Source organism: Sminthopsis crassicaudata, chromosome 3, assembly GCF_048593235.1.
Source record: "Sminthopsis crassicaudata isolate SCR6 chromosome 3, ASM4859323v1, whole genome shotgun sequence".
Lineage (NCBI taxonomy): Eukaryota > Metazoa > Chordata > Mammalia > Dasyuromorphia > Dasyuridae > Sminthopsis > Sminthopsis crassicaudata.
The window spans coordinates 572,248,639-572,269,335 of NC_133619.1; the positions used below are offsets into that span (position 1 = coordinate 572,248,639).

Genomic DNA, 20,697 nt, shown 5'->3' on the forward strand with positions numbered 1-20,697 from the left:
AAATGATGTATGCTATATTCTGTCCCAGTAGTTTCCCTACCTCTGTTGTAAGGGAGGGCACATTGTATTCCATTCTTTGTTTTCTAAGTCCATCATTTGTGTATATTGATATTCTTATTCTGCATTTCTATTCTATATTGATTTATACAGCTTTTAGGCAGATAGATAGTCCCTTGGTCCTGGAGTCAGGAAGACCTGAATTCAAATCTAATCTCAGATGCTACTACTTATATGACCCTGAACAAGTCACTTAAACTGATGTCTGCCTCAGTTTCCTCAGCAGTAAAATGGATTTAATAATAGCTTCTCTGCAGGGTTGTTGTGAAGATCAAATGAGATAATATTGTAATGTACTTTGCAAACTATAGAAGTGCTTACTAGCTGTTATTTTAAAGAACCTTTCTATGTTTCCTTCTACACAGTAATATTCCATCACATCTGTTTATCCTAGTTGTTCTTTCTCTTTCAGCCATTATCCAGCTGATGGGCATCTGGCCCACTTTGTTTGCATTTGATGCAGTCACTAAGTGCTGCTCTGAATAATTTGGCATGTTCTTTGTTTCCAGAATGATCTCTCTTGGAGGTCTTTGCCGCAGAGTACCAATCATCACCTTCAGTTTACTGGCTTTTGGCTCATTTAGGGTCTGGAAGCTATAGAACTGGATTTGAACACAGATCCTCTTGACTTTAAACCCAGTGGTCTCTCTCTCCTGTCATCCATTCTTTGGTATTTTAGTGCTTGCTGGTGTAGCTAATAGGCCTTTACCCTGTCCTCTGCTATTCTTGTCCCTGTCTTTCTGGCAGTCCTTCCTTGGGCCAGTGCCCTGGAGGCCTTTCTTTGATACTTTTTTACTACTCAGTGAGTCCCTATGCAGCACTCAAGCTGTGTACCTGTCACCTCATGGGATCCTTACTCTCACCTTGCTAATTGTTCCTCACCAGTCAGGACACAAGGATCATCTTTGATGTTTTCTATTTGCCTCCCACTTTTCTCATATAGTTTGGATTTTCTGAGGTTGTGTTTGTTCCATGACATCAGGGTATGGGCACTCCAACCATGTACTAGTAGTGCTAAGTATTGCAGACTACTATTCATTAGTCTTGTAGCTGTTGGTTTTAGTTAGAAATAGGGATTCTGCAGTGAGTTGATTACATTACATATGCTGCTGTATGATTGCTCTTCAGCTTTGGGAATTAGAAGGGTCTGTAAAGGGCCCATCTGCCATCTTCAGGGATCTCTCTCCCAGTTTGTCTTGATAAATTCAGGCTGGCTCTTTGTAAGAACATCTTTTGGGTCTAGAAAGTCACTGCTGGTTTCTTTCTACTCTGCTGCTGATATTATGGGGTCCTGGGTTTCTTTGTAAATCATTACATCCTGCTGGCTGCTTCCTGGAGTCCTTGAATGCCCTGTCCTCTCTAGGAAGTGAGGGACTTTCCCCAATTGTTCTGCCCCCAGGAGAAGGCAGCTGGTGGCTGGCATGGACTGGGAAGAAGTCTAAAAGATTCCCAAAGAAAATCACCTGCCCTCTTCTTTGGCCCCTCTTTGTGGAGTGGGCCATTGCCCATTATCCTGACTTATGTCTTTCCACTGTGACTGAGAAAGTGACACCAATGACTCACTTAAATCCAATTCACACCCCAGGCAAGACCTTTCTCTCCTGATGTCATTGATCCTCTCTGAGAACAAAGAATACACAACAACAACCATAATAATGGGCAAATTGTGACTGGGGAAGAAAAGGAACTTTACTTTCTCAGTTCCTGAGCCTGGGAACTCCTAAATTCAGGGCTTCTTTTCTTCTGCACTGCTTAGCACTGGACCTGTCACAGGATGGTTATTGTTCTGTATTAAAAGTAGTCATTAAGGGCTTGTTGACTGACTGAGAGTATAGTTTCAGGGTTTGCCTTCTAATCTTGACTTTCAGTATTTTTATTTGGAATATAAATTTTAATAAGGATGACTCAGTCACTTAAAAAAAATGCTTTACCTTCCTGCTGTGCTAAGCATAGGGGGATGCAGAGACAGAAAGGACACTATGAAGGAACTTGCACATTATCTTCAGAGAGACATAAGCTCCTGGGATGAGCTGGGCCTTGGGGGGCAGAGCCACTGCTGCTTTGTTGGACCTAGGCAGGCTGGGCTGGGCTCTTTCTGGACCTACTTCTCTGCCTGTTTCCCACCTCCCTAGCTTTTTCATAGGCAGATGCTATCTTTACCTTGCTTGGCTTAATGTTGCAATGCCTGGTTATAGTCTAAACCAGGGTTTTCTCAAACTATGGCCGGCGGCCACATGCTGCCGCCGAGGACGTTTATGTGGCCCTCCGGGTTATGGCAAATGGGCTGAGGGGCGGAGACAGAATGTGAGTTTTTGTTTTTACTATAGTCCAGCCCTCCAACAGTCTGAGGGACAGTGAACCGGCCCCCTATTTAAAAAGTTTGAGGACCACTGGTCTAAACTCTCTTGTTTGACTATCTAGGAGGCGTCAGGCAAAAATTGGGAGAGATCTGGCTTCTTCTGATGGACCATCCAGTTAATCTTGGTAAAGAGCAAATGCCTTCAGTTTGGAGTAGTTTGCATGCATGAGCATTGCACAGCATATTTAAAGCCTTAAAGCCCTTTGACTGTATCCCTTCCTTTGGTTCTGACCTACATATATGCAGAAGGCTTCTATTACTATTGATTTTCCAAATAGACATTCCTCCCAAGAAGTGAATAGTGTATAAGGCCAGAAACTATCCTGTAACTAACTACTGTTACTAACTTTTAGAAGAGCTCCCCTTTTCCTTTTGGCTGTCAGCTTGTTATTCTTTCTAGATTCCCTTTGGGTCCTTGGGATAGTGACTAGAGCAAGGTCATTTATCTCACATATTAACAACTAATAGGCTTCTCCCAGGCTGTGGGGTGAGTGGTTAAGCCCACACCCTTTCTGAGTTGGAGGATTTTTTCTTTGCTTCTTATAGAGAATCTAGCCCCCTTCACCCTATGTCTTAACAGACAGCCTTACATATGACATTCTTAAGATGGAGGTGTTAGGTAATTGTGTTTGACAATGATTGTTGATGTTCTCAGTTGCCATGTGTTAAATTTTTTTCTTGATATGGACCTGGACCCTAACCAAGTTAGTGTGAAGTGGATCTCTCACCCTCCCTCTCCTGCCAAGTTAATAGGCATCTCCAAATCATCTAAAGGCATCCGACTTTTTCCTTCCCTCCCTCACCCCCTCCCCTAGATGGCAGGCAGTCTTATACATGTTAAATATGCTATAGTAAATCCTAGATACAATATATGTGTGCAGTACCATACAGTTCTCTTGTTGCACAGGAAGAATTGGATTCAGAAGGTAGAAATAATCTGGGAAGAAAAACAAAAATGCAAACAGTTCACTCATTTCCCAGTATTCCTTCTTTGGGTGTAGCCGATTCTGTCCATCATTGCTCAATTGGAACCGAGTTAGATCTTCTCTTAGTTGAAGATATCACTTCCATCAGAATACATCCTCATACAGTATTGTTGTTGAAGTGTACAGTGATCTCCTGGTTCTGCTCATTTCACTCAGCATCAGTTCATGTAAGTCTCTCCAAGCCTCTCTGTATTCATCCTGCTGGTCATTTCTTATGGAACAATAATATTCCATAACATTCATATACCATAATTTACCCAACCATTCTCCAATTGATGGGCATCCGTTCATTTTCCAGTTTCTAGCCACTACAAAAAGGATTGCTACAAACATTTTGGTACATATAGATACCTTTTCCTTCTTTCATTCATAACTCCACCAACAATGCATCAGTGTCCCAGTTTTTCTGCATCCCCTCCAACATTCATCGTTATTTGTTCCTGTCATCTTAGCCAATCTGACAGGTATGTAGTGGTATCTCAGAGTTGTCTTAATTTGTATTTCTCTGATCAATAGTGACTTGGAACACTCTTTCATATGAGTAGAAATAGTTTCAATTTCATCATCTGAAAATTGTTCATGTCCTTTGACCATTTATCAATTGGAGAATGGCTTGATTTCTTATAAATTAAAGTCAATTCTCTGTATATTTTGGAGATGAGGCCTTTATCAGAACCTTTACCTGGAAAAAAATGTTTTCCCAATTTGTTGCTTCCCTTCTCATCTTGTTTGCATTAGTTTTGTTTGTACAAAGGCTTTTTAATTTGATATAATCAAAATTTTCTATTTTGTGATCAATAATGATCTCTAGTTCTCCTTTGGTCACAAATTCCTTCCTCCTCCACAAATCTGAGAGATAAACTATCCTATGTTACTCTAATTTATTTATTTTTGCTTTTTTTTTTTTTTTTTTTTTAAATTTACAAGATATATGCATGGATAATTTTTCAGCATTGACAATTGCAAAACCTTTTGTTCCAACTTTTCCCCTCCTTCCCCCCACCCCCTCCCCCAGATGGCAGGTTGACCAATACATGTTACATATGTTAAAGTATAAGTTAAATACAATATATGTATACATGTCCAAATAGTTATTTTGCTGTTCAAAAAGAATCAGACTTTGAAATAGTGTACAATTATCCTGTGAAGGAAATCAAAAATGCAAGTGGACAAAAATAGAGGGATTGGAAATTCTGTGTAGTGGTTCATAGTCATCTCCCAGTGTTCTTTCGCTGGGTGTAGCTGGTTCAGTTCATTACTGCTTTATTGGAACTGATTTGGTTCATCTCATTGTTGAAGATGGCCACATCCATCAGAATTGATCATCATATAGTATTGTTGTTGAAGTGTATAGTGATCTTGTCCTGCTCATTTCACTTAGCATCCATTCATGTAAGTCTCTCCAGGCCTTTCTGAAATCATCCTGCTGGTCAATTCTTAATGAATAATAATATTCCATAACATTCATACACCACAATTTATTCAGCCATTCTCCAATTGATGGGCATCCACTCAGTTTCCAGTTTCTGGCCACTACAAAGAGGGCTGCCACAGGTTCCTTTCCCTTCTTTAGTATCTCTTGGGGGTATAACTCCAGTAGTAACACTGCTGGATCAAAGGGTATGCACAGTCTGATAACTTTTTGAGCATAGTTCCAAATTGCTCCCCAGAATGGCTGGATGTATTCACAATTCCACCAACAATGCATCAGTGTCCCAGTTTTCCCACATCCCCTCCAACATTCCGCGTCATCTTTCCCTGCCTGTCATTTTAGCCAATCTGACAGGTGTGTAGTGGTATCTCAGAGTTGTCTTAATTTGTATTTCTCTGATTAATAATGACTTGGAGCATCTTTTCATATGGCTAGAAATAGTTTTGATTTCTTCATCTGAGAATTCACCATTTATCAATTGGAGAATGGCTTGATTTCTTATAAATAAGAGTCAGTTCTCTATATATTTTGGAAATGAGGCCTTTATCGTAACCTTTGATTATAAAAATGTTTTCCCAATTTGTTACTTCCCCTCTAATCTTATTTGCATTAGTTTTGTTTGTACAAAGGCTTTTTAATTTGATGTAATAATTTTTTTTTTTTGTGATCATAATGATCTCTATTTCTCCTTTGGTCACAAATTCCTTCCTCCTCCACAAGTCTGAGAGGTAAACTATCCTATGTTCTTCTAATTTATTTATGATCTCATTCTTTATGCCTAAATAAATCATGGACCCATTTTGATCTTATCTTGGTATATGGTGTTAAATGTGGGTCCATGCCTAATTTCTGCCATATTAATTTCCAGTTTTCCCAGTAATTTTTGTCAAATAATGAATTCTTTGGATTCTCTTAATTTCAAGTAAATAAAAGTTAAACAGAATTCAAATAAATTTGCTTTATGAAAGACAGATTTTTGTCCCCAGATGGCAGAACTGAATGCAAGTAAAGCAGGACAGACTGTGTATGCTTTTGTTCGCAAGAAGGTGACAAAAAAAAGACTGAACAAGTTCTGTCAGTCAGCAAATATCTGTTAGGCACCTCCTGTGTGCCAGGGACCATATTGGATAGTTGGTGACAGAGACAAAACTGATACCTTCCATTGCTTTCATTCAATGGTGTAGACACCATTAGGGAAGATATCTGGTACCTAGACAAAATAGATAATAAGAGGTCAACTTTTAGAGGTGATAATTTTATTCACTATAAGCAGTTCTAAGTTGTAGTTGTGGGGCAGACAGGAACATTAGTATTTTTGGTTACCAGAGAGCAGGGGCTCTTCCTGAGTAATAGTCAAAGTGCAAAACAAAAACAGTGACCATATCTTCCTCCAGATCACACCAGCTTGGAAACACTGAAAAGCTGCAGAGCTTTAGAACTGACTTTGAAAACAGGAGCATAAATATTCAATGAAGAAAAGAACTCCTTAAAAGGCAGGCCGACTTAGAGGATTCTGGGGAAATGATGGAGAAGATCAGAAAATTTCAAACTCTCCAGATTTCCACAAACAAGACAAAATAGTGCCTCAGGACAATGTAGAATGGCTAAAAGCTAGAGATGGGACATAGCCATGAACCTCCTGGGAACCAGTAAAAAGATCTGAAGAAAGATAAGACAGAAATTTGGCTCTTGTGAAGGGTAAACACCTCCAGGCTAGTTACAGTGAAACAGCAATCTGTGAGCCGGGAGCTAGCTGTACTGGGAGATAGCCCCTGTCCCAGCCACAGGAATTTTCATCTCCTGGACATTGTGGGGAGTTTGGCATGGGAGCCTGGAAAAATTGAGGGAACTTATGCTAATAAGGCCCAGCTGTTCTGCTGAGGAGTGGCCCTGAGTGAGAAGAAACCAGTCCACTGTGTGTGTGTGTGTGTGTGTGTGTGTGTGTGTGTGTGTGTTTGGAGTGAGGATGTTGCTGGCCTACAGGAACTTATAGGAAAGTGGAGTTCTCCTTCCTCATCATAGAACTAAAGGTGTTTACACTAATAAATTGCTATAAATTTGAAAAAAAAAAAAAAAAAAGCCAAAGGAAGAAGAAATTTACTATAGGAATAGAGAAGGTTGGTTTTTTGACTATCTTTATAGGAGGATATTGAAGTAAAAAAAAAATATATATATATATACACCCCAAAGAGTAATATCAAACCTGCCTAAAAAAAAAATTCATGGATCTCAAAAGAGACTTTAAAATTACAAGATATGTAGGAAAAACTTAAAACAAGAGAACACCTAGAAAAATAAGGTTATGGAAAGAAAGTCAAACAACTAGAAAAGGAGATCTAGAATCTTAAGGATGAAAATGATTCTTTGAAAAATAGAATTGGGCAAGGGGAAGCCAGCAAAGTTGTGAGAGGCAAAGAAATAATAAAACAAAATATAGAGAATGAAAAAATAGAGAATGTGAGGCATCTCTTAAGAAAAACAACTGGTCTGGAGAATAGATCAAGAAGAGAAAACATAAGAATAATTGGATTACCTGAAAGCTGTGATTAAAAAAAAAAAAAGAATCTTGATATAATACTAAAAATGATTAAAGAAAATTGGCATCACCTAAAAGAGATCCTATGCAGGGAAAACCTACAGGAAAATTATAGCCAAATCTAAAACTGTAAAGTCAAGGAGAAAATATTAAGATCAATAAGGAAAAAAACAAAAATATAGTGGAGTCACTATTAGAATTATACAAGAACTTAGTAGCAGCCATGTTAAAAGACTGTAGATTTTGGAATGCTGTATATTGCTGGAGTTGTGCTCAGAATTGTACCCAGCAAAGTTAAGTATAATCCTGAATTTAGGGGAGAAGGGAGAAGGTGGTATACCCTTCAGTAAATTTCCAGACTTTCAGGATTTTGTTGTAAAAGAAGGCCTAAATGTAATAGAAAATTTGGCATGTAAGATCTGAGAAAAATATAAATATCAAAGACTTAACTGCAAGGGATTTATTGATGACAAACTATGTTTTTACACATGAAAAAGCAAAGTGTATGTCTAAGATTGTCATTAGTTATTGGGTAGTTTTAAAGAAAGATTGGGTTAGAGTTGAGAATGATGTGATTCTAAAGAGCAAAACTGTTGGAAACAGAGGAATTAGATGGGGGCAGAGGCCTGGTAGTTCTGGAACCCTATCTTATCTTAAATTATTAAGAAAAAAAGATTTAGCTAGCTAGGAAGAGAGATACAAAAGCTCTTATCTGGAATGGGTTAAAAAGGGAACAATACATATATAGAAGGGTATAAAAGTTTTCTAAATTCAGAGACAAATAAGGGGGAGGGAAGAGATGATTAGGGAGGGATTTTAGATTTTTACTCTCATCAGATCAGGGTTAAAAATTGAACATATACATTTAGAAGGGAATAAAAGTCTTATAAAGAAATAAGAGGGTGAAGGAATAGGATAAGGGGGCAGGTAGAGAAGGGCATGTAAATGAACAGGAATGAGATAAAAAGGAAACAATATGTATATAATATATATATATACACACATTTGAAGGTTATGAAAGTCTTCCAAATTAAGATAGAAACAAAAAGAAAAGTGGAAAGAGTGGGAAGAGAGATACAAAAGCTCATTGAAGAAAATAATTGCTTAAAAATTTGAATTGGGCAAATGGAAGCTAATGACTCCATTGTGACATGAAGAAACAATAAAATAAAGTCAAAAGAATGAAAAAACAAAACAAAACAAAATGTGAACTATCTCATTGGAAAAATAACTGACCTGGAAAATAGATCTCAAAGAGAGATAGTTTAAGATTATTGGACTACCTGAAATCCATGATCAAAGAAAGGGCCTAAAATCATAGTTCAAGAAATTATCAAGCATAGCTGTCTCAATATCTTAAAAGACCCAGAGAGTAAAATAGTAGAATTGGAAAGAATCCTCAAATCACCTCCTGAAAGAGAATATGAAAACTTAGAAATATGGCCAAGTTCAAGAGCTCACAGGTCAAGTTTGAGAGAAAATATTGCAGGCAGCCAGAAAAAAACTGCAAATATTATGGAACCATGGTCAGAATTACACAGGATTTAGTGATTTCCACATTAAAGGAGTGGAGGGTTTGGAATATGATATATAGAAGGCAAAGGAGCTAGGATTACAATCAAGAATAATATGTCCAGCAAAACTGAGTTTAATTTTTGGGATAAATGAATATGTAGTGAAGTAGAGTTCTTTCAAGCACTTCTGATGAAAAGATCAGGGCTGAACAAAAAATGTGGCATTGAAAAATGAGATGTACAAGAAGCATAAAAAGGTGACCATGAATAAATCATAAGAGATTCAATAAAATTAAACTGTTAATATTACTAGAACTTAGAACTCTGAAGAACTTTATTATAAAGCCTCCTCTTTTATATAGGTCCTATTATAAAGGTCCTCTGTGTAGGATCATAACAGAGGACACTGGTTATGAGTTGATTATGATGGGATAATTTTTTTTTTTAATTAAGGGATGAGAGGAAGTCACTGGGAGAAGGGGAGGGAGAGGTAGAGTGGGGAAAATTTTCAAATGTTTTTTGTACTGGAGGAGGAAATGAGAGGCATGGCAGTCAATGCTTGAGCCTTACTTTGATCTTATGTATATACATTACATATACATGCATACACAACAATCTCTTTCCCTCTCTTCCTCTCCCCCTCTTTCTTTTTTCAATAGGGTATAGAAATTTTATCTTATACCCAAGGCCACTTCATGTTGAAACCTTGGAATTGGGTTCTGTAGCAGATGAATGCTTATTTGTCTTTAAACAAACAAACAAACAACAACAACAACAACAACAACAACAACAACTTCAGTTATCTGTCTCAAATAGATTGTAAAATAGGAGGATCTTTTTTATGTCTTCCTCCTCCTCCCCAGTGTTCTATATACAGTAGACATTTGATACAGCTGTATTGAATAAAAACTATCACCTTGTCATTTTAAATAAAAATCTATCCTTGAGACTAACAAGAAAAAAAAGAAAATGTTACCCAATAGGGAAACAGGAGAGGGAAACATAAGGTGGATGGGGGGCAGTGATAAAAGGGATTGAGAGAGGGAGTAAGTAGTCAGAGATGAAATAGACTTTTGAGAGAATAAAAAGACAGGTAAAAATAATAATTATAACTGAATGTGAATAGGACAAATTTATCCATAAAATGGAAGGAGATAGCATAATGGATTAGAAAACAGAATCCAAAAATATGTTGCTTACAAGAGATACACTTGAAACAGAGACATAGAATTAAAATAAGAGACTGTAGCAGAATCTGCTTTGCTTTTCATTGTTGATTATTACAACATTGCTGTTACTGTGCATAGTGATCTCCCAATTCTTTTCACTTTACTTTGTATCAACTTAGATTTTGCCTTTTTTTCCCCTGAAATCAAGTAAAAAGAAACAAGTATGAGGTAGTAAACGTGATTTCAGATAAATAAAAACAAAATAAACCTAAAAAGAAATAATTAGGGAAACTTCATTTTTTCAGAAGTGTCATAGACTATGATATCCAAAAAATGGATAGCATATTTCTTTGACAAAGTTCTTATTTCTCAAATATATAAAAGAGACATTTAGTAAAGGATTGATGATCAAAGGATAGAATGCAATTTTAAGAAAAAGAAAAATCTATCAAGTCATGGGAAAAATACCCTAAATCACTATTGATTAAAGAAATGCAAATTAAAAACAGCTATGAAGTTTTATCTCACATCTATCAGAAATGATTAGTGCTAGAGGAACTGACCGAAGATAGGTACCCTAAAAAATTGGGGAATTGTGAATTGATTTAGCCATTTTGGAATTTGAAACTGTAGCCAAGGATCGATAAAATTGTGCATATCTTTTGATGCAGCAATACTACTATTAGTTTTATATCCCAAAGAGAACAAAGGAAAAAGAAAAGGACCTATATATACCAAAAAAAAAAAAAAACAAAAAAAGCCAAAAAACTTAGAGAAGCTTCTTCTTTTTTTTTTTTTTTTTTTTTTTGTAGTAGCAAAGAATTCAAAGATTGAGTAAATACTCATCAAATGGGGAATAGCTGAATAAGTTGTGGTAGATTATTGGGATGGAATTCTATTATGCTATAAGAAATTATTGAGGTTGGGAAGGGGACCCCAAAAGTTTGGGGTCACAGACCAGTGTCATGAGGTATCTCAAAAAGATTTGCAGGCTTGAACCCATTTCCTTGTCAAGGGTCAGAGTTTATTGTAATTGTAATGCCAATTACAAGCTGAATAAATTCCAGGAGAATTTAGCAGAGAAACAGAAGCAAAGCAACCCCTTTATCCAGCTTTCTATCATTGGCATGCTAATTCTATGGCCCAGTGGGCTCTGGAATTTGGTTTTCACTGACCAGATTATCACTGACTAGATTATCAATCAGCAATAAATTGAGGAGTGGTTTATTCACAATCAGACAGAAAGGGTTTGGGAGTTTTCTAAGGTAGACTCCAAAGCCAGAAGATTTAGGATTACTGATTTATTGTTAGAACAGAAACCCCCCCTAAAGTCAGGGGACCACAAAATCATTGCTGTATTACATTATTTTCCCCTCTCAAGCAGTTTGTGCCCCAAATTTATTTGGACAAAGGGATGGAGATATCATCTTCTGGAGCTGCTTTATGCTGACCGGGGGTGTAGAGTTGTTCCTACTCAGTGGTGCCATCAGAAGGATGCTCGGTGTCAGAATCAGCCAATGGTATTCAGGATGAACAAAAAATTGGAAGATCATAGCTTGAGCCTGGAGGAAACAAATCTTACTAGTAGGTTAAAAATGCAGGGGCCAAATATAAGCAAAAATAAAACTAATTAAAATTGAAATTCAGTAGGGACAATAGCCAGGAGGAATGGAGGGGGGGGGGGGGATGAGTCTATATCATGAATGCCTCTTGTTCAAACAGCTTTTCCTATGATAAATACCAAAGAATGTTCCCCCCCCCCAAAAAAAAAATTGATTAGGGGAAGGAATGGTTTCAGTCAAAAAAAAAAAAATCATGGTTAAACCCATATAAGCTGATATAAAGTGAAGTGAGAAGAATTAGGAAATTATTATGCACAGAAACAGCAATATTATAATGATTATCAACTGTGAAAGACAATTCTGTAGAACTCATGATGCCCAATGTTACTATCCATTGCCAGTGAGAACTGAAAACCTTTGAGTGCAAATTGAAATATACTTTTTTCCCATTTTGGGGGGCGAAATGGCAAATCATAATTGTTTTTATGATTTCACATTAATATTTTGTTTGCCTCATTGGGTGAAGGAAAGAATTTTGAACTCCATTTTAAAGAAAAAGAATGCTAATAAATAAACTAGCAAACAAAAGAAAAATCTCAGAGGGATTTATCATCCTGAAAGTTAGCTGTAAGGAGAAAGACACCTGGAAGCATAGCGAGGTGATAGAAAAGACACCCTGAGGCCGAGTGCAGTGGGAGGCTATAATCAAAAGGGGTTCAGCAAAGATGGTATAGGCCATAGAGTTATTTAATCTCAAGGGTTTGACAAAGTAGGATTTCTGATGGAATTTAGCAAAGTGGGGCTGCCCACAATCTCCATTTGGGACTTTAAGATAGAACTAATCCCCATCAGTGCCCTTCCCTACTTGCCTCAGGGAGTAATTTTATCAGTACTTCTGGCTTTCTCTATGAGCCCCACCTAGTTAATCAGGACCTCTTCACTTACCATGTTTTTGCCTGGATATATTTGACTAAGAAAGAGTTAAACAGAAATGCAGTTGTACCCTTAGAATTAAATTGTTTAACCATTTTCTGCCTCAGAGATTCCCTTTGACCTCTTCAAGAATAGAGGCTAGATTAGCAGTTTAATTGTCTTCCTCACTCTTCTTTGACAGTACTTTTCCCTCTTTTCAGTGGCCTCTTCTAATCTATCCTCTATCTCTCTGCTTGAAAAGAATTATTTAGTTTCATACAGTTTAGTCACTTCATATCTGTGTTAAAAACCTATTTCCTGGCTTTATATCACTCATCAAATCCAGTTCAGAGTCTTTGACCTTACTCAGGCCCCTCCAGTCTCTATTCTATCCCTCTCCAATTTGTCTCATGGTGTTCCCCTGTCCACCCACTGGAGCCAAGTGAGCCTGCTGATTTTCCCTAAAAGAGCCTTGTGTCTTTTCTACCTCCTTACCTTTGCAGTCCTTTTGTCCTCTTTGTGTGATGAGTTCTTGCCCATTAAAAACAAAACAATTTTCCTGATCTCTCTCTGCCAGTAAACCTTCCCATATGTCCCTCAGGGCTTAGTACAGAACTTGGCATAGAGTAAGAAGTGCTTCATAAATGACATTTGATAGGGAGAGATTGAAAATTTGAGAACAAGATGGGGATAATTGAGAATAGCAATCTGCTAGGAAAAATATAGGTGCCTTGTAGAGAGAGGGGTTGATTTTAGGAAAAAGAATAATCACCTCTTTGTCAGAGAATAGAAAGAGGAGAGAAAGGAAGATGATTTCAGAAGGTTTTGAGATGAGAATGAGAAATCACATTGAATGGTCTCAATTTTTTCCCCCTGGAATAAAAATTGAGGTCCACAGCTGGGAGAAGGGGAAAGCAAAGGGGAAGGTGGAGAAGTTTGGAATAGTGGAATAAGGGGAGTGAACTAGGGAAGCAGGAAGGAGAAATAAAAGGCCTCTTGTTACTGCAATGATCCACTTGAGATTGTTTGGCACTTAATCAAGAATTATTGTATGTCCTGCTTTAATATGAGTGAGAGTGGAGAGGCTGGATAATAGGGGTTATTGGGAGATGAGGCTTCACAAGGTGTACTGGTGGAGCGATCAAGAGGACAAGCAAGAGATTTGATAGTAAAAGACATTGTAGACTTGAAGGTTGAAATTGGAGAGAGGGAAATGAAGTTAAAATGAGGATAATGGCCTGAGAAAGTCTTGGGTAAAGGAAAGTGTGAATTGGTTGGAGGGTTGGTTTCCATAGTTACAAATAATTAAATTGGAGAGTTGCTTGCAGAGAGATAAAACTTAAATTTCAAAAGTGAGGTTGAAGCCTAGGAAATGGAGGCTGGGACAAGGAACAAGGAAACAACACGAATAAAAGCAAAATTTATTCGTGTGGGGGATTTGGACTTGAAAATGGAGGGAGATTTATTATAAGTAACACTGTGGTAAAATGTAATTAGAAGGGGGGGGGAAGGGAGATATAATGATGTAATTTGGAGGGGAGACTCCTGGGAGAATCAGACTCCTTAGGCCATAACCTTTATAGTACTCAAGGCAGTAGGGAATCAGGTGAATGCCAAGGGAAAGTGTAATGGTGGATGTAGTCAGGGGTAGAGATTCAGGTGATATTATGAGCTCCAGATTGGTTGAGACCTCTCTGGTCCTCTGTCAATTGGGTGTTGGAGGAGGGACTTGTGTTTTGGGTATAAAAAAAAGGTTAATTCTAAGTGTTCCTGTTATATAGTATGCCCACTTCTGCAATTGTCTAATTAAAGAGACTTATCCCTCCCAAGTCCAATGGAGTATTTTGCATAGGAGGGACTGGATGTCCCTGACGCTAAAGGATGGGGGCCATAAAGTGGTGGTCATTTGGAAAATATCAGAGCTTTTATTTGGGAAGTAGATTTCTTGTGTGTGTTTACTTATGCATTTTCTGAAGTGGATTGAAGGAATGAATCATGAGATTTTTAAGAGGTTAAAGAATTGTTAGGTTAGGAAATCTGAAGGAGGGTTTATGTGAATAGTAAAGCATCTTCATATGACGAAGTAGTTGGAGAGAAAAGTCAGATACTAAACTCCTTGAGAAAGTAGGGTGTATAACTTGGGATTTGGTATATTCTAGCTTCCATAATTTGGATTAGGTGAATTTTTTTTTTTTAATGAATAGAAATCAAAGGAAAAAAATGAAAATATAAAAGGAGAGTTTTGAAGTGACCTTGGGGAATAGGGAACATTCTGACTATGGATGTTGCTTTGATTATTTATATCAATGGAAGTTACAAAGTTGGAAAACTGGTTTTGACTGTGGAAATTGTTTGTTTGCCACAAATATTTACCATGGTGATGGAAGAATTCCAGAGAGCATTCCAAGGTGAAAAGAGATTTCCTATAGATGGTGCAGTCATTCAGATGCATCTCTTTGCACTTGACATGCTGATGGTCTTAAAGCTCAGAACACTGTAGAACATCCTGGATGATGCCCTCTATCTACTCAAAAAGGTTTGATTTAATCTCAAGTGGATGAAAATGGCTCTTATCCATGCAGTGACATTAATTTAGATGGGAAATGTATATTCAGTCCATATGTGCATATAAAGATCCATCCATCTAGCCTGCTAGCCCTCTATCTCTCCCTCAGATGCTGCAAATGAATAACCAGCTGTCTATCATTAAAGAGGAGAATAGTGGAGTAAATGATCTATGGGAAACTGTCATTCCTGTAAAGACTCCAGACATCTCCTTGGAATGAGGGAATCCAAGGTTCCTTTGGTGGTGGCACTCTGAACCACTACCCCCATCAAAGAATTAAAGAACACCTTATTCAAAGGACTGGTGTGAGCGGCCTGGTGAGTGTGAGCCAGCAGCTACACACAACAAAGAATGAACTTGTGACTATTGGGTGCAAAAGCTTTCTTTGTCGAACAGTGAGGTAGAACAAGGTGTGGTGCTGGTCACTTGGGGAGAGCTGGAGAGGAATTTGATGGTGCCTTCCTCAAACAGAGGACAGAAATGGAAAAGAAGGTGGCCAGCAAGTGTGTGCAGAGGTAGCGAGCCTTTTTCTTCTTGTTTTCCAACTTTGTAACTTTCAGACTCATGCCATATTTGGTTCATTTATCCTAATGAGATTTCAGATGACTGTTATTTTAATTAACACAGTTTCCAGTCCTCTGCTTCAAAAATGAAACCATTTTCCCCAGGTAATTGTTTTGTGGTGGCTGTTCCTGACAGAATGCTTGTAGAATCAGAAAAGCTTTTTTGAAGTCAAATAAATTGTAGGCAGGAAACAGTGGAGTTTACTGCTGCAGAGGCCCGGAGTGCTTCCTTTGAATCCTGCTTCATGCCCTTGCTGGTTGTGTGGCCTTTGAGCGGGTTTCTCACTTGGACTGAGAAGGAGCAGTGAGAGAGAGGAGGAAACTAAGAGATCAGTGCCAGGAAAAACTCAAGCAGGATCTAGTGCTCAGTGGTGCCAGGCATGGCTAGGGGGTCCATAGATGAGGCCCGAGAAAGACCATCCATCAATCAAGTTTGGCCGTGCCAGTGGTGAGATCAGAAGAGGAGTTGTGGGATGTTGGCAGCAGATTTTCTGGGGAGTCTGCATGAATCTCAATTAATGAAAGATCTGAGGATTGCTTAGCTCCAGAATGCCCAGGTGAGGTTTGTTGACATAAATTAGCAGTTTGCCCAATTATGTGATTTCTTCCACCTTCATTTATCAGCATCACTGATTGGCTTTCGAAAGTGCCAGGCCTGTGATCTTCATTTTCTCAAGAATTTATTATTTATAAAACTGAATGATTTGCCAGTTCTGCACATACTTCTCTCCACTTTTCCTGTGCTGCTTGGGAAGGTTCAATTAGAACTAAATGCCAAGCACTTGGTTTCTAAATAATTGGAAATTGGCTAATGAAATTGCTGACATATCCTTGGTTTGGAAGTTGTAGAAAGGTAACACCAGTCTTTTGAGTCTCACAGGTTTTTTCTTTACTTATGTGTTTGCTTTTATTTATTCAAAAAAAAAAAATCTGCAGACACAGCATAGAACTAAATTGGAAGAGCCATTGCACTCTAAGGTGAGTGCTTTGGCTAAAACCCTTGGAGTGAAAAACTGAAGCAGCAGGATGAATCTTGGCACAGCTCCTAAGGAAATAGCCTCTCCCCATTGATTTCTGATAAAATGTATCTGTTCAGTGATGAGAGAAGCTAAGTACAAACAGGGATTCTTCCTTGAATCTCATCCTTTCATCCTTGCAGGACTAAGAGTTTCCAACTGTATGGGTCCCTCTTTCCTGGCATCCATTTCCAGCCTGCTGAACTTGGGGAGATGGACCTATAAATCTCTGTACTGAGGCTGGTTCCCAGACCATTCTGGAGTCCCTAGCCTTATCCACTGTGTCAAAATGACAGACAGGGTTTTCCTCAGAGAGGCAGTAATTTTAAATATTAATAATAAATGAAATAAATGAAAAGAAGGCTGAAATAATCAGTGTCATTTGTATGCCAACTACATTAGTCTTGTGTTGGACTATAAAATACATCATCACTGGGTAAAATTGGGTATAATTGGAGAAAGAATATATTCTGGAGCAGTGTCCTAAACTTGTTGATAAGAATAGATTGTTCTAAGAATAGTCACAGATCTGTGCCATTTTATTCAATAGGTCATGCCAGGCATTGTGCAAAGTGCTTGAAACAAAGAACCCTTCCCAATACAAACTACAATATTGTTTCCACTTAATTTTTTATTTATGCTTGAAAGACTTTACTGAATATAATTTTACATTATGGTGAGAAAAAGATGCATTTAATATTTCTGTCTTTCTTGCATTTGTTTGTGAGGCTTTTATGCCCTAATAATATACAGGCAAGTTTTGTGAAGGTGCCATCATGTCTGAGAATAAGTATACTTTTTTTTGTTCCCAGTTTTCTTCTGAGATTTATCATTATCATTATCTATTCATTTCCATAATGTTCTTATTTTATGGGTAAATGAAAATATGGGATACTTTAAGAACTTACATGTCATTCTTTTTCAGGGCCATCTTAATCTCTGTATCTTTCCTATTTTAATAGATATGTTGCTGAAGGAACACTTAGTCATTTATTTCATTCATGCCTAGTTATTTACACATCTCTCACAGGAGACGGTGTGCTCCATGAGGGGACGATATTTGTGCCATTCTTTGTATTTCCAGCACTTAATAGTGTCTGGCACATAACAGCTTAATAATTGCTTGTTGACTAACTGACTGAAAGTAGAATGTAGCTTTATGGCTATAATTTGAGATTTTTCTGTTATGTTTTATTTTATTTATGAGTGAGCCTTTCCCTTTCACTCCTTCCTTAAAATATTTCTTGACATTAAAAAAAGTAGTTGCAAAGTATATATAATTTCAGCATCTAAATATGTTATGGTAACACATGGGAACAAGTTACTATATTAAACATTATTCAGATTAAGTTTAGATTTTTTTTAATTTTGAAAGATTTCTACATTATTGTTAGCAATCTAATTTTTACAATACTGTTATATAAATGATTTTTTAAAAAATGTTATTTAGACCCTCTAAATAGTGAGAAACCGTTTGTGTTCTGAGAACATGCTTTGTTGGCCTAGAACACCATTCTCTATTTAATTGGATGTAATTTACCAGAATGAGTGAACATTCATGTTGGATCGATGCTGATTGCACAAGCATCATGATGGCCCTCTTGGAAGCTGACCTGGTTTCTGATTTTGGCATTCAGGTCATTCACTGAAAGCATGTGGGGAAGCTTGTCTTCTTGTTCTTTCTGGAGTTCTTGCATCATTATTTATCAAAAAGCAAATGTGATCTTGACTTCAACGGGGCTAAATTACCCCCCAGTTTGATAGAAAAATCTAAATATTTGAATTATGTTGTTATTAATAAAGATTTGATTGTGTGGAACACCGCGTGTAGAACTCTTAAGGCCCAAGTCAAGTTGACTGCAATGAAAATTCTATAAGAACAAGAACACAATTTCTCCTTGAATACTTAGATAACTTAGAATTGGGTTGTTGGGTATAACTCAACTGAGAGGAGGTGTGACTTAAAAGATGTTCCTGCAGGATTGCTATGGCTAAACCCTTCTTTGAGCTCCTTTTTGGTGTGTTATCAGTCATCAATCGACAGATGTTTATTAAGCAATCCCTTGTGGCAAGCATTGTGCTGGTCAATTTTGGGGATGCAGACAAAGGTCCAAATAGCACTTGCTCTCCAGCAGCTCCCAGCTCACACATAAATCAATGTAACATTAACAGTGATTTGAGAATGCGATCACTTTAAAGAGTTGGGAGCCAGGGGCACTGTCTTTGGAGGGGTAGACAAAGGCCTTTTGAAGCAGGAAGCATTACACTGAACTTTGATGGATACGAGGACTTCGAAGAAGCAGAGGAGAGAAGGAATATTGTAGACTTGGAGGGGGTCAACCTCTAGGCAAAGGCATGGTGATTGGAGAGGTCACATGGGGTGTGAGAACAGTGTGCTAGCCAGGTTAGCTTGAAATAGAGTGATGGGCCCTAAACTTTGGAAAAGGAGGCTGGGCCCTAAACTTTGGAAAAGGAGGCCAGAGGGAGAAGGCCAAGTGCTTTAAACGTAATAGAACAAGTGAGTATTTTGTTTTGGAGGGATGGAATGACATAGTCAGCCCTGAGCATCAGAAATCTCACTGGCAGCTGGAAGATGGTTTGGCTGAGCCAGAGATCTGGTGTGAGGGGGCTAATTGTGTTATGACATTTCTTAGAGTCGAATTCCTGCATTTAATTTCAGAACCTCTTGGCTGAAAAAGTGGAGCAGCTGATGGATTGGAGTGTGAGACGCTCCGTTATCAGAATGAATGGGGACAAGTTTCGGAGGTTTGTGAAAGCGCCTCCCCGAAACTACTCAGTCGTGGTGATGTTCACAGCCCTACAGCCACAGAGGCAATGCTCCGTGTGCAGGTAATATTTTCTAAGGTCATCCATTTTTCATGTTCTTTGAAGATTGCTTATTCTCTATCAAAATTCTTAAATGAAGACACTCTTGGGAAAGAAGGTGGAATGTTCTGAAATCACTTCCATGGGAAATACATGCACCTCTCTTGAATTCAGTAGATAACTGTTATAATTCCATTAAATTAAATATTTGTCGAGGGTCAGACAATAGGTTATGGTATGCATCAGATAAAAATGAAATGGATCCATGCTTAAAAAGTGTAGTATGCTTACTGTGATTTATATTACATTGATGTCACCTGTCTGAACTACCAATCTGAGTGTTGGAATTGTTCAAGCAAAGCCGCTTCACTCATGCTTGTCTTCTATTCAGATATTTCTGGCAGAAGACAAATTAGATCCCTGAAGTTAACATTTTAAAGTGCAATTTACCCACTTTAAGAGGAAAAAAAAAAGTTTGATTTTTAGAAATTTGCTATAGGTATCCACTAAAAGGAAAGTTTATATACCTGGATATAATAATATTTGTGGATCAGGACCCTCAGTTCTCCTAGGCTAAATTGTGGCCATACGTAGAAGGACACCAGACAGTTACGTTAGCCTGTCAGTATTAAAAGGGAAGACATCCTTGATGGTATATGGAAAGCATATTTTATAGAAGAGAACCTGTGTAAAAATAAGCTTACTAATTCTTTGCACTAGGAACAGCAGCTTAAGGAAAGTAGTTGGGATGATTTAGTTTAGTTTTATAAAAAAACAGCCTTTTGCTGTAGTATCAGATCCACAAGCATAAAGTATGCCTTTCTGTGCAGGCATCTTTAATTGTGGTGCTAGTTGGTGGATTCTCCATGAGGAAATCCATATCCTGCTATCTCCTGGGACTAAGAGGATATTTGTGGGAGTGGGAGGTTGTCAGTGATGAGCCACTTTTCTCTAGGACTTGGCTGCAGGTTTCTCTTTGGAAAAAAGGGCTCCCTTCTGTCCTCAAGCCCCACTAGGTGTCATGTCGCCCTGTTCTCACATCAGTGCCTTGTTTCTCACAGGCAGGCCAATGAAGAGTACCAGGTGCTGGCCAACTCCTGGCGCTATTCCTCGGTCTTCTCCAACAAGCTCTTCTTCAGTGTCGTGGACTATGATGAGGGTGCAGATGTTTTCCAGCAGGTACCTGCACCTAGTTACGC

At 38.0% G+C, this 20,697-nt stretch overlaps 1 protein-coding gene and 1 non-coding gene across 3 annotated transcripts in view; one reads left to right on the plus strand and one right to left on the minus strand.

Moving 5' to 3' along the window:
• TUSC3 (tumor suppressor candidate 3) overlaps window positions 1–20,697 on the plus strand; it is a 71,962-nt gene that overhangs the window by 4,226 nt on the left and 47,039 nt on the right. The window contains exons 1-3 of one of the 2 annotated variants that reach the window (XM_074304821.1): window positions 15,503–15,608; window positions 19,353–19,522; window positions 20,560–20,677. In XM_074304821.1, coding sequence (XP_074160922.1) covers window positions 19,383–19,522; window positions 20,560–20,677 — 258 coding nt within the window. In that variant the 5' untranslated portion in view covers window positions 15,503–15,608; window positions 19,353–19,382. Of the gene's footprint in view, window positions 1–15,502; window positions 15,609–19,352; window positions 19,523–20,559; window positions 20,678–20,697 lie in introns of those variants that run through there. The other variant, XM_074304820.1, reaches the window with a different exon arrangement.
• On the minus strand, window positions 17,553–17,654 carry LOC141565198 (U6 spliceosomal RNA). The gene has a single exon (XR_012488885.1). It is a non-coding gene; the product is annotated as a U6 spliceosomal RNA (small nuclear RNA).